Consider the following 13,867-nt stretch of genomic DNA (forward strand, 5'->3'; position numbering starts at 1 on the left):
CTAAAAATACAAAAAATTAGCCGGGTGTAGTGGTACACGCCTATAGTCCCAGCTACTCGGGAAGCTGAGGCAGGAGAATCGCCTGAACTCAGGAGGCAGAGGTTGCAGTGAGCCGGTATTGCACTACTGCACTCCAGCCTGGGCAACAGAGTGAGACTCCATCTCAAAAAAAAAAAAAAAAAATAGCTGGGTTTGGTGGCTCACATGTGTAGTCCCAGCTACTCAGGAGGCTGAGGCAGGAGGATTGATTGAGCTCAGCAGTGAGCCTTCAGTGAGCTATAATTGTGGCACTGCTCCAGCTGAGACTCAGAGCGAGCCTCAGTTTCAAAGAAAAAATAAAGTGAAGGAGAGGAAGGTGCTGTGGTACCAGCAAGAACATTGGAAATGTTAGTGCTTCTTGCCAGAGGCAGAAGTATGTTCATGTTTTTTTTTGGTTCTGTTTGACAGGAGAAGGAATAAAACTTAATGACATGAACTGTGAATTTATGTTTTTTAAGGTTCGAATCCCTATGTTTCTTGCTATTAATATTAAATTTCTTAAGGTTTGTATGTGAAGAGAATCAACATCTTGGGAAAATAGACCCTGTTATAAAGACTGACTCATCATTTTATACAGTCAAAAATTAAAACATATTTTACTTCTTGGTATTTTGTTACTTATGGCTTTTGTCAGGGGTGCAATCTTTTTATATGAAATTTATGCTAAGTTACTAGAGTTGGTGGGAAAATGTTTTTGTGCTGATTTGCTAGCGCTAATTTAAAAAATGTTTTATCTTTTTGTAGTTTTCCCCTATCTTTGTTGTGGTGTATATTCCAGAGGGATTATCTATTTCTGAAACATTCATCAATTGAATATTATGTCAAGCTCCATTCTGAGTACTTCACATTTACTGTGTTATTTAGTCTTCACATCAACCCTTTAAGGAGAATTCCACTTTATAGATAAGGAAACTGAGATTCGAATTTGGCTATTTGTCAAGGTAACACAATTAGTAAATTTTGAAACCAGAATTCGAACCCATGACATTGGATACCAACAGCCTATTAACTGGGAAAACATATCTAAACCCAGCTCTGTTTTGAAAGTTTCGTACTTTAACATTTTTTTCAGTTGGAAGTGTGTCAGTCACATGTCTGTTCAGCCTTTCTGCTGCTTTTGTGAATAGAACAACAGGCGTTCATTCTTACACTTGGGGTCTGCAGGTTAAACTATGTCGGCAGCTCTGCTTTGGGCTGCAGATCAGCCTCGGCTTAGGCTCCAGGGTGGGCTCACGTCTGCTCTGCATATATTCAATCTGAGTTTCAGCTGAAATGGCGCAGCTTCCTGTGCCAGGCTCTTCATTTGCTGTCTCACTGGAGCACATGAGCCAAGGTAAAGGGTGTAAGCACATTTCAGGCCTTGGCTCACATCATGTTTACTGACATTCTTTTTGCCCCGACAAAGAGCTCAGACAAGGCCCACATTAGTAGATGGGACATTAGTACAGGCAGGAAGTGAAGACTCGCTGAATAATCAATTTATCACGTAACATTTTCTAATGGAATTATTTTTTATTGAGTTTGTGTTTGAGACCAGACCTTGCTGTGTTGCCCAGGCTGGAGTACAGTCACATGAACTGGACTCAGGCAATCCTCCCGCCTCAGCCTCCCAAGTAGCCAGATGATAGGCATGTGCCATCATGCCTGGCTAATTTTGTTTGTTTATTTGTTTTCGTAGAGATGGAGTCTCACTATGTTACCCAGGCTGTTCTCAGACTCCTGGCGTCAAGCAGTCCTCCTGCCTCAGCCTCCCAAAGTTCTTAGATTATAGGTGTGAGCTGCTATTCCCAGCTTCACTGAGATTTTTTAAACTTTAAACATATGGAAATGTAGTCTTACAACTTAAAAAAAACTTTATTAACATATAAGTCACATACTATGAAATTAGCCCATTTAAAGTATACAATTGAGTGGTTTTTAATGTATTCACAGAGTTGTGCAGCCATCACCATAATCAATGTTAGAACATTTTCATCACCCTGAAAAGAAACCCTTTACCTGTTAGCTTTCACTTCCTATTTTCCCTCAAGGCTCTGATGTAGGCAAAAATAAATGATTTCTATCTCTATAGATTTCCCTATTCTGGACATTTAATGTAAATTGAGTCATATGATAAACTGTTACCCTTTGTGACACCTTTCACTTAGCATTATGTTTCCAAGTTTCATGCATTTTGTAGCTTGTACCAGTACTTTTTATTTCTGAATAATATTCTATTGTAGGGATATACCACATTGTCTTTATTCATTGATTAATGGAAATTTGACTCATTTCCCCTTTTAGGCTATTATGAATAATGCTGATAAGAACATTGATGTACAAGTTTTTATGTGATCATATGTTTTCAATTCTCTTAAGTTTGTACATAGAAATGAAATTACTGGATCATATGATAACTCTATACGTAACCTTTTAACGAATTGCCCCACTGTTGGCCAGCTACGGTGGTTCACGCCTGTAATCCCAGCACTTTGGGAGGCTGAGATGGACAGATCACCTGAAGTCAGGAGTTCGAGACCAGCCTGACCAACATGGTGAAACCCTGTCTCTACTAAAAATAAAACACAAGTCGCCGGGCCTGGTAATCCTAGCTACTTGGGAAGCTGAGGCAGGAGAATCACTTGAACCTGGTAGGCAGAGGTTGCAGTGAGCCAAGATCACACCATTGCCCTCCAGCCTGGGCAACAAGAGCGAAACTCCATCCCCAGAAAAAAAAAAATAATTGCCCTACTGTTTTCCATAGCAGTTGTGCTAGTTTACATTCCCACCAGCTGTGTATGAGGATTCTGGTTTCTCCATCAGCACTTGTTCGTATCTGTCCTTTGGTTATAGCTCTCCTAGTGGGTGTGAAGTAATATCTCATGAGATTTTGATTTACATGTACTGTATAACTTGTGATGTTGAAAACCATTACCTATGTTTCTTGGCCATTTCTATTAATATATCTTCTTTGAAGAATTGTCTATTCAGAGCGTTCGCCCATTTCTAATTGGTTTGTCTTTTGATTATTTAATTTTTAAGAGGTCTGTACATATTCAAGTGTCATCAGATAAATGGTTTGGAAATATTTTATCCTATCCTCTGGGTTGTCTTCACTTTCTTGATGATGTCCTTAGAAGCACAAAAATTTTTAGTTGTTCTGACGTCCATTTTTATTTAATTTTCTTTTGTTGCTTATGCTTTTGGTGTCTAATTCAAAGTCATGATGTACAGTTATGTATGCTGAGACTTTCTTTTTTTCCTTTTTGTTTTAGCTCTTACAGCTAGATCTTTGATCCATTTTGAGTTAACCTTTGTATACAGCATGATCCACCTTCATTGGCTTGCATGCAGATAGTCCAGTTGTCCCGGCATCATTTGTTGAGAAGACTATTCTCTTTGCCGGTTAAGTTTTTTTTTTTAATCACCATTTATTATGATGTGGGGGCTTTGTAGTTGCCCTATATCATGTTGAGGAAGTTCTCTTCTTTTGCTTATTTGCTTGTTTGTTGGATGTTGGGTTGTTGTTGTTTGTTTATTTTCTTTTCTTTTCTTTTCTTTTTTTTTTTTTTTGAGACGGAGTCTCGCTCTGTCGCCCAGGCTGGAGTGCAGTGGCCGGATCTCAGCTCACTGCAAGCTCCACCTCCCGGGTTTACGCCATTCTCCTGCCTCAGCCTCCCGAGTAGCTGGGACTACAGGCGCCCGCCACCACGCCTGGCTAGTTTTTTGTATTTTTTAGTAGAGACGGGGTTTCACTGTGTTAGCCAGGATGGTCTCGATCTCTAGACCTCGTGATCCGCCCAGCTCGGCCTCCCAAAGTGCTGGGATTACAGGTTTGAGCCACCGCGCCCGGCCTGTTTGTTTATTTTCAATAATAAAAGGGTGTTGGATTTTGTTGACTACTTTTTCTGCATTTACTGAGATGATCTTATGGTTTTTGTCCTTTATTTTATTGGTATGACATGTTACGTTAATTGATTATCAGATGTTAAATTAATACTGCATTCTCCTGGGATAAATCCTACTTGGTTATGGTCCGTAATACTTTTTATATGTTGCTGGATTAGGTTTGTTAGCATTGAGGATTTTTACCTCTCTATTAATAAGCAGAGTGGGCGGTAGTGTTTTTTTTGGGGGCAGTGCATGTGTGTGTGTGTGTGTGGGTGTGTGTGTATGTTATCTTTGTCAGGTTTTAGTATTAGAGTGATACTTGCCTCATAAAAGATGTGTCCCCTCCTTTTTATTCATCTTCTTTGTTTTGTTTTGGAAGAGTTTGTAAATAAGTTATATTAATTTCTTTGTTGTTTGGTAAAATTCACCAGTGAAGCCATCTGGGCCTGAGTTTTTCTTTTGGGTAGTTTTTTTTTGTTTTTGTTTTTGTTTTAGTAATTCAATCTCTCGTTACAAGTCTTTTCGTCTTTTCTTTTTGTTTCAGTTTGATCAGTTTGTGTCTTTCTAGAAATTCACTCATTTCATCTAGTTTGTTGGCATATATTTATTCATAATATCTCTCTATTCCTGTTTATTTCTGTAAGATTTGTAGTAATGTTTCTACTTTCATTCCTGATTTTTGTATTTTGAGTCTTCTTTTTTCTCTGTCAGTCATATTTGTTCATTTTGTCAATTTTTAGTTTTATTGATTCACTCTAATGTTTTTCTATTCTGAATTTCTTTGATTTCCATTCTAATGTTTGCTTATTTCCTTTTGGTTACTTTGGATTTAGTTTGATCATCCTCTTCTAGTATCTTTTTTTTTTTTTTTTTAATTGAGACAGAGTCTCACTCTGTCACTCAGGCTCAAGTGCAGTGGCATGATCATGGCTCACTGCAGCCTTGATCTCCCAGGCTCAGGTGATCCTGCCACCTCAGCCCGGTCCCCCAAGCTCCCAGTAGCCGAGACTACAGGCATACACCACCACGCCCGACTAAGTTTTTGCATATTTTGTAGAGATGGGGTTTCACCATGTTGCCCAGGGTGGTCTTGAACTCCTGGGCTCAAGCACTTCACCTGCCTCAGCCTTCCAGAGTGCCAGATTATGAGCACACCCAGTCCTCTTCTAGTATTTTAAGATAGAAAGTTAATTGATTTGAAATCGTTCTTCTTTCTTAATAAAGTGTTTACAGCTATAAGTTTCCCTCTAAAACTTGCTTTAATGGCATTCCATAAGTTTCGGTATGTTGCACCCTCATTTTCTTTTACTTCAAAGTATTTTGTAATTTCCATTGTGATTTTGTTGATCTATTGGTTATTTCAGAATGTTGTTTAATTTTTACATATTTTTGAATTTCACAAATTTATTTCTGTTAGTGATTTCTTTCTTTTTTTTTTTTTTTTTTTTTGTGACGGAGTCTTGCTCTATCGCCCAGGCTGGAGTGCAGTGGCCGGATCCCAGCTCACTGCAAGCTCCGCCTCCCGGGTTCATGCCATTCTCCTGCCTCAGCCTCCCGAGTAGCTGGGACTACAGGCGCCCGCCACCTCGCCCGGCTAGTTTTTTGTATTTTTAGTAGAGACGGGGTTTCACCGGGTTAGCCAGGATGGTCTCGATCTCCTGACCTCGTGATCCGCCGGTCTCGGCCTCCCACAGTGCTGGGATTACAGGCTTGAGCCACCGTGCCCGGCCTTCTGTTAGTGATTTCTAATTTTTATCCATTGTGATCAAGGAACATACTTTACACAATTCTCTTAAAATTTATTGAGGCTGTTTTTTTTTTTTTTTTTTTTTTTTTTTTTTTTTTTTAAGAGACAGGTCTTGCTGCATTTCCCTGGCTGAAATGCAGTGACTGTTCACAAGCATGATTATAGTTCATGATAGCCTTAACCTCCTGGGCTCAAGTGATCCTCTTGCCTAGCCTCCAGTGTAGCTGGGCCTATTGAGGATTCTTTTATAGACTAACATATTTTCTTTTTTTTGAGACGGAGTCTCGCTCTGTCGCCTAGGCAGGAGTGCAGTGGCCGGATCTCAGCTCACTGCAAGCTCCGCCTCCCGGGTTCACGCCATTCTCCTGCCTCAGCCTCCCGAGTAGCTGGGACTACAGGCGCCCGCCACCTCGCCTGGCTAGGTTTTTGTATTTTTTAGTAGAGATGGGGTTTCACCGTGTTAGCCAGGATGGTCTCGATCTCCTGACCTCGTGATCCGCCCGTCTCGGCCTCCCAAAGTGCTGGGATTACAGGCTTGAGCTACCGTGCCTGGCCGACTAACGTATTTTCTATCTTAGAGAGTGCTCTATATACACTTGAGAGAATGTGTATTCTCCTGCGCAGTGTGTTCTATAGGTGTCTGTTAGGTCTGGTTGGTGTATGGTGTTTGAGTCTTCTATCTTCTTGCTTATAATCTGCCTGCTTGTATCCATTATTAAAAGTGGTGTTTGGGCCGGGCACGGGGGCTCACGCCTGTATTCCCAGCGCTATGGGAGGCCGAGGTGGGTGGAGCAGTAGGTCAGGAGTTCAAGATCAGCCTGGCCAAGATGGTGAAACCCCACTTCTACTAAAAATACAAAAAGTAGCCGGCTGCGGTGGCAGGAGCCTATAATCCCAGCTACTAAGGAGGCTGAGGAAGGAGAACTGCTTGAACTCAGGCGGCAGAGGTTGCAGTGAGCGAAGATCGCACCACTGTACTCCAGCCTAGGCAACAGACTGAGGCTCCAAAAAAAAAAGTGGTGTTTGGAGTCTCCAAAAATTATTTGTTAAATTGCCCATTTCTGCCTTCAGTTCTGTATTTTTGTTTTATGTATTTTAAGACTGTTAGATGCATATATAATTGTTACATCTTTCTGCCAGATTCACCCTTTTATCATTATAAAATGTCTTTTATCTTTTTTTTTTTTTTTACCTTTTTGCCATTTTTTTTTATTATTATTATACTTTAAGCTCTAGGGTACATGTGCACAAGGTGCAGGTTTGTTACATATGTATACATGTGCCATGTTGGTGTGCTGCACCCATTAACTCGTCTTTTACATTAGGTATATCTCCTAATGCTATCTCTTCCCCCCTCCCCCGCCCCCCCACAATAGGACCCGGTATGTGTTGTTCCCCTTCCTGTGTCCAGGTGATCTCATTGTTCAATTCCCACCTATGAGTGAGAACATGCAGTATTTGGTTTTCTGTTCTTGCGATAGTTTGCTGAGAATGATGGTTTCCAGCTGCATCCATGTCCCTACAAAGGACACAAATTCATCCTTTTTTTATAGCTGCATAGTATTCCATGGTGTATATGTGCCACATTTTCTTAATCCAGTCTGTCATTGATGGACATTTGGATTGATTCCAAGTCTTTGCTATTGTGAATAGTGCCGCAATAAACATATGTGTGCATGTGTCTTTATAGCAGCATGACTTATAATCCTTTGGGTATATCCCCAGTAATGGGATGGCTGGGTCAAATGGTATTTCTAGTTCTAGATCTTTGAGGAATCGCCACACTGTTTTCCACAATGGTTGAACTAGTTTATAACTTATAACAAAATAGTGATTTTAAACAATATTGTTTGTTTCTTTTTAAGGGCAAGAATACCAATTGTGAGGTGTAGAAGGAGTCCAAAATTAAAACAAAAAGCTTTTCATCTTGTTTCATTTCAATCATAGAGATTCAGCTATAACTAAAAAAAACATTCGGGAGGCTGAGGTGAGAGGATCGCTTGAGCACAGGAGTTCAAGACCAGCCTACTATGCCTCATAGCAAGACCCTGACTCTTAAAAAAACAAAAAAGAAGCCAGGTGTGGCAGGGTGCTCCTGTGGTCCCAGCTACTTCAGAGGCTGAGGCAGGAGAATTGTTTGAACCCAGGAGGCGGAGGTTGCAGTGAGCCGAGATTGCACCACTGCACTCCAGCCTGGGCGACAGAACGAGACTCCATCTCTAAAATAAATTAAAAAAAAAAAAGTCAGTGCTAAGCATCTTGAAATATTCAAACATACGGCATTTGAAAGGAGAGACAGGAAAAACTCCCTTCATTTATGTTATTGTCTTACATCCTATTTTCTTGAACCTGACCTACCTGTTGTAACATAAATGTCATTTCCGCTAAAAGTTTAAAACAAAATTTAATGCTTTTTAAGTAAGAAAATAAAAAAGATATAGTTCATGTTCAACAATTTTACTTGAGTTTTTGGAAATTAAGTTACTTGATCTGGATTTTTGCAATTTTTTTTTTTTAAGACAGCCTCCTCCTGTCACACAGGCTGGAGTGCAGTGGCATGATTGCTTTGCAGCCTCTACCTCTTGGGCTGAAGCGATCCCCCCACCTCAGCCTCCCGAATACTCGGGGCCACAGGCACATGCCACCACACCTGGCCAACCCTTTGACATTTTTCACGGAGACTGGGTCTCCCCATGTTGCCCAGGGTGGTCTCAAACTCCTGGGTCAAGGCGGGAAAAGGTCTTTTATCTTTAGTAACACTTTTGTTTTAAATTCTATTTTGTCTGATATTAGTATATCCACTCAGGTTTTCTTATGGTTGTTTGTATGCTGTATCTTTTTCCATCACTTTATTTTCAAGCTATTTGTGTATTTGAACCTAAAATGTATTTTCTATAGACAGCATATAGATGAATTCTGTTTTTCTATCCAATCTGACAATCTCTGCTTTTTTTTTTTTAGCCTGTTTAATCCATTCAGAGTTAATGATAACACTAGAATTATTGGGCTATGTCTGCCATTTTCCTTTTTGTTTTCCATTTGTCCTATGTCATTTTTTGTTTCTCCTTTACTGCTTTCTTTTCACAAAGCGAATGTTTTCTAGTTTTAAATTGTAATTTCTTTAATGATTTTTTCACTGTATTTTCTTAGTGGTTGCTCTAGGAGTTGGATACTATATATCTTATCAGAACCTACTTCAGGCCGGGCGCGGTGGCTCAAGCCTGTAATCCCAGCACTTTGGGAGGCCGAGACGGGCGGATCACGAGGTCAGGAGATCGAGACCATCCTGGCTAACACGGTGAAACCCCGTCTCTACCAAAAAAATACAAAAAACTAGCCAGGCGAGATGGCGGGCGCCTGTAGTCCCAGCTACTCGGGAGGCTGAGGCAGGAGAATGGCGTGAACCCGGGAGGCAGATGTTGCAGTGAGCTGAGATCCGGCCACTGCACTCCAGCCTGGGCGACAGAGCGAGACTCCGTCTCAAAAAAAAAAAAAAGAACCTACTTCAGATTTATATTGTTACATTAAGATATGGAAATATTGGTCTTATGTAGTTCTATTCCCTCTTCCCTTGTGTTATATATATTACAAATTCAACCCATTATTATAATTACTACTGCATACAGTGTTGCATCACTTAAAGAAGATGAGAAAAGAGAGCAAATATGTATTATGTTTATATTAACCTTATTTACCATTTGTTTGTGTTGATTCAAGTTCTAGTAAATCTTGTGTCATTTGCTTACTCTATTCCAAATTTGCTTTGAAGATTCTCTCTTTAAGTCTGGTTTTTAACATTTTTGCTATGGTATATCTGACTGTGGGTCTCTTACATTTGTTTTACCTGGAGTTCATTCAGCTTCTTGAACGTATAATGTTTTTTGTCAGATTTGGGAAATGTCCAGCCATTATTTCTTTGAATGTTTCTTCTGCATCTTTCTTCTTCCAGTACTCCTACCATTCATGAATTGGTGCACTTAATGGTGTTCCACATTTCTCTGAGGCTCTGTTTATTTTTCCTTATTGTTTTTCCTTTGTTCTTTGGATTGATGATCCCTATCAATCTATTTTTAAGTAGGCTGATTCTTCTGCCAGTTCGGATCTATGACCAAGCCTATCTGGTGAATTTTTTCACTTTGGTTATTGTACTTTTCAATTTTATAATTTCTATTTGGCTCTTTTTTAAAATATAACTTTTGTCTCTTTATTGAGATTCTCTATTTGATGAGACATTGTCATCAGACCTTCCTTTTTAAAAATAATGATTTCCTTGAGCTCTATAATGGTTGCTTTGAAGTTTTTGTATATTGAATCTGACATCTGGGCCCTCTAACGGGCAGTTTCTGTTGTCTGCTTTTTTTTCCATCGTGTGTTTTTCCCTTTCTTGTCTCTTTACCTGTCTGGTAATGTTTTGTTGAAAACTGAACATTAAGGATATATATAGTAGCAACTCTGTTAAAATTTCCTTTTCCTCTTTTCTTGTTTTTGTTGTTCTTTGTTTAGTGACTTGCCTAGATTATTTCAGTGAAGTCTATTTCCCCTGTAGTGTGAAGTCTCTGTTGTCACTCCTCAAAGGACATAGCCTTGGGCATGTACAAACTCACTCTGGGATGACAGTGGTTCAGTCAGGACTCTTTTTGATTGTCCCTTTCCTGGATCTGTCTTTTTTTCTTTTCTTTCTTTCTTTCTTTTTTTTTTTCTTTTAAGGCAGTCACTCAGTTGCCCAGACTGGAGTGCAGTGGCACAATCTCGGCTCACTGCACCCTCCACCTCCTGGGTTCAAGTGATTCTCATACCTCAGCCTCCCAAGTAGTTGGGGTTACAGGCGTGGGCTACCATGCCTGGCTAACTTTTGTATTTTTTGGTAGAAACTGGGTTTCACCATGTTGGCCAGGCTGGTCTCAAACTCCTGACATCAAACAGTTCACCCGCCTCAACCTTCCAAAGTGCTGAGATTACAGGTGTGAGCCACCGCACCTGGCTCTGGATCTGTTTTTTAAACTGTCTTAAATTACTCAATCCCTTGGGCATAAATTACTCCACAGTTTGATCTGAGTTTTTTGAGGTTTCTTTTGACCCCAGGAGCGTCCTTTATTGTCTTTCCCTGGTGTTCTGGTAACTGTCCTGTGCTTTACCTTGCTGCTTTTAATTAAAAGTAGAGCCAGGGGCCCGGCGCGGTGGCTCAAGCCTGTAATCCCAGCACTTTGGGAGGCCGAGACGGGTGGATCACGAGGTCAGGAGATCAAGACCATCCCGGCTTACACGGTGAAACCCCGCCTCTACTAAAAACTACAAAAAACTAGCCGGGCGAGGTGGCGGGCGCCTGTAGTCCCAGCTACTCGGGAGGCTGAGGCAGGAGAATGGCATGAACCCGGGAGGCAGAGCTTGCAGTGGGCCGAGATCCAGCCACTGCACTTCAGTCTGGGCGACAGAGCAAGACTCCGTCTCAAAAAAAAAAAAAAAAAAGTAGAGCCAGGTATAGTGGCTTGTGCCTGTAATCCAGCTACCTGGGAGGCTGAGGTAGGAGAATCGCTTGAGCCCAAGAGTTTGAGGCTGCAGTGAGCCCTGAATGCACCAGCCTGGGCAACAGAGTGAGACTCTATCTCTAAAAAAAAAAAAAAAAAAACTAATAAATAAATACAAAGAATTACCACCTTCTCTTAATTGCTCTCCACCAAAATCTCCGTTGTTTCTGAGTACACCCTTAAGCTTGAACTTTGCCATAACTCTGTTGCAAATAAATTCATTTCCTTGTCTCTTCACATTTGTCAAGCCTAAAACAAGAAAAATAATACAATTATTCAAATTTGGGATTTAAAAAGAACATGTAATAAACAATAGAATGGTAAGTTTTAAAAAGTTGAGAGGAAAAAAAATAAAAATAAAAAGTTGAGAGGGATTCCACTTCCAGGATAGCAATGGAAAGTATTCCATGGACCTAATCCACAGTAAAACAAGCATAACTGGTAAGAAGCATTTAAACCTGCAGATTGTGGCTCAAATGCCATAGACTCTTATAGTTTTTATTAAGTTTTAGTGGTTTTTTATTATTATTAAATAGTTCTTTATTTGCTATATGCCTTTAGGGCAATTTCCAGAAATTTTAATCTTTAAAAACTTCTCACCAGTGTTTATCTATATATTAAACTTATCAAGGAGTTCTTACCTTCTAAATGGATGATAATAGTAGCTACTTTGTAGCCTTATTAAGGGAATTTTAAAAGTTAACATAACAAAATATTATAGCATTGTCCAGCACATAACAAGTAGTCAGTAGGTGACAGTGATGATATTAATGATAGTAATGATCTCAACATCATAGAGATAGTTTCTCAGAAACATTATTCAGCCTTTGGGCCGCGCGTGGTGGCTCATGCCTGTAATCCTAGCACTTTAGAAGGCTGAAGTGGGCAGATCACCTGAGGCCAGGAGTGCAAGACTAGCCTGGCCAACATGGTGAAACCCTGTCTCTACTAAAAATACAAAAATTAGCCTGGTGAGGTGGTGGGCACCTGTAATCCCAGCTACTTGGGAGGCTGCTGCAGGAGAATTGCTTGAACTCAGGAGCGGAGGTTGCACCATTGCACTCCGGCCTGGGTGACAGAAAAATAAAATAAAATAAAATAAATTAAGCCTTTGGTGATTTTCATTTGTATTTCCCATTTTATCTTGTCCCATTTGTACTATAATAAATTCCCCTAAGTGTGGATGTGCAGGTGCTTTTTTTTTTTCCCTAGAGAACCTTTGCAGTTAAAAGGTTTTTCTTTATTTCCTTATTTGGATATATAATTATTTTAATGGGAAGTGCTAGACACTATTGATCAAATCACATTCTTTTTTAGAAATTTGGCATTTGTTTGTTCGTTTCTGTTATATCATTCTCATAGATTTAATTCCCATCCTTTGATTGTAAATAAACAAAAGACTAAAACCTCACTCCCTTTCTTCGATGGTTAACTATGGACTCTGTCCTTAGTTTTATTACCCACCATGTATATTTTCTACAGCTGCTCACATCCTTCGGCCATGGATTCAGCTCCCAATTTTAGATTGATGACTAAAAACTTTTCATCTCCTTTCTTCTTATATCTAACTGCATAGTGAATATTTCCATCTGAAAGTCCTATAGCAAGCTTGTCCAACCCACGACCGGTAGGCCACATGCAGCCCAGGACAGCTTTGAATGTGGCCCAATACAAATTTGTAAGGTTTCTTAAAAACATTATGAGATTTTTTTGTGATTTATTTATTTATTTATTTAAGCTCATCAGCTGGTGTTAGTGTATTTTACATGTGACCCAAGACAATTTTTCTTCCAATGTGGCCCAAGGGAAGCCAAAGATTGGACACCCTGTCCTATAGGAATTTCATACTTTGCGTGTTCAAATTTTCATGCCTCTCCTCCTTCCTCTTGCCTTATTTCTCTTACCTCTCTACTCTCTACCATGTTCCCCTTCCCCCTAGATCACATAAACATCTGGACAGGTTCTGAGCCAGTTACCTGTGAGTCACGTCCAATTCTTCCATCTCTGTCACAGCCGGGTAAAAATTAGTGACCACTGGCTCTAGCTTCCTGCATAATAGATGATGAATGAATAAGTTTGCTGACTTAATAATTAACATACCTTCAAGGAGATTTCTGCTATGCTTTATTTTCCCTACAATATAATGTAAAATTAGGTAAATATGAAGACCTGATAAGGTTTTTAATGACCTCTGACCCCTGAGTACCAGCTAAACAAGTTCTTACATGTTTTGATCACAATTCCTAATTTTGATGACTTCAGATTAATTAGCATTATGTTTTTACAGGAAACAGTGACATTTAAGGATGTGGCTGTTGACCTTACCCAGGAGGAGTGGGAGCAGATGAAACCTGCTCAAAGGAACTTATATCGGGATGTGATGCTGGAGAACTACAGCAACCTAGTTACAGTGGGTAAGGTAGCTTGGTAGCTTTGCAATTTAACAGAGAAATTATTTTCCATTTCTGAAATGTGTGAAGACTGTAACTTGCCAGATGAGTGTAGCCTTTCCTTTTTCCACATGACTGTATGTGCTCCACTCTTCAGTGTTAAAGGCTAATTACTTTGTGTCTTGTGTAAGTTTGTTCGTCCTCATCTTTCGTTAACCCTCAAGCTTGGATTTAGCCCAAGATCTGGATGGTTGTCTCCAACATTAACATCCACATCCTTTGCTATTTCTTGTAAT

At 39.9% G+C, this 13,867-nt stretch overlaps 1 protein-coding gene across 1 annotated transcript in view; it reads left to right on the forward strand.

The window, feature by feature from the left end:
- LOC104679929 (zinc finger protein 568) overlaps positions 1-13,867 on the forward strand; it is an 89,361-nt gene that overhangs the window by 13,465 nt on the left and 62,029 nt on the right. The window contains exon 5 of the mRNA XM_010385663.2: positions 13,469-13,595. Within this exon, the coding sequence (XP_010383965.2) occupies positions 13,469-13,595 (127 nt within the window). The remainder of the gene's footprint in view (positions 1-13,468; positions 13,596-13,867) is intronic.

Source organism: Rhinopithecus roxellana, chromosome 12, assembly GCF_007565055.1.
Source record: "Rhinopithecus roxellana isolate Shanxi Qingling chromosome 12, ASM756505v1, whole genome shotgun sequence".
Taxonomy (NCBI): domain Eukaryota; kingdom Metazoa; phylum Chordata; class Mammalia; order Primates; family Cercopithecidae; genus Rhinopithecus; species Rhinopithecus roxellana.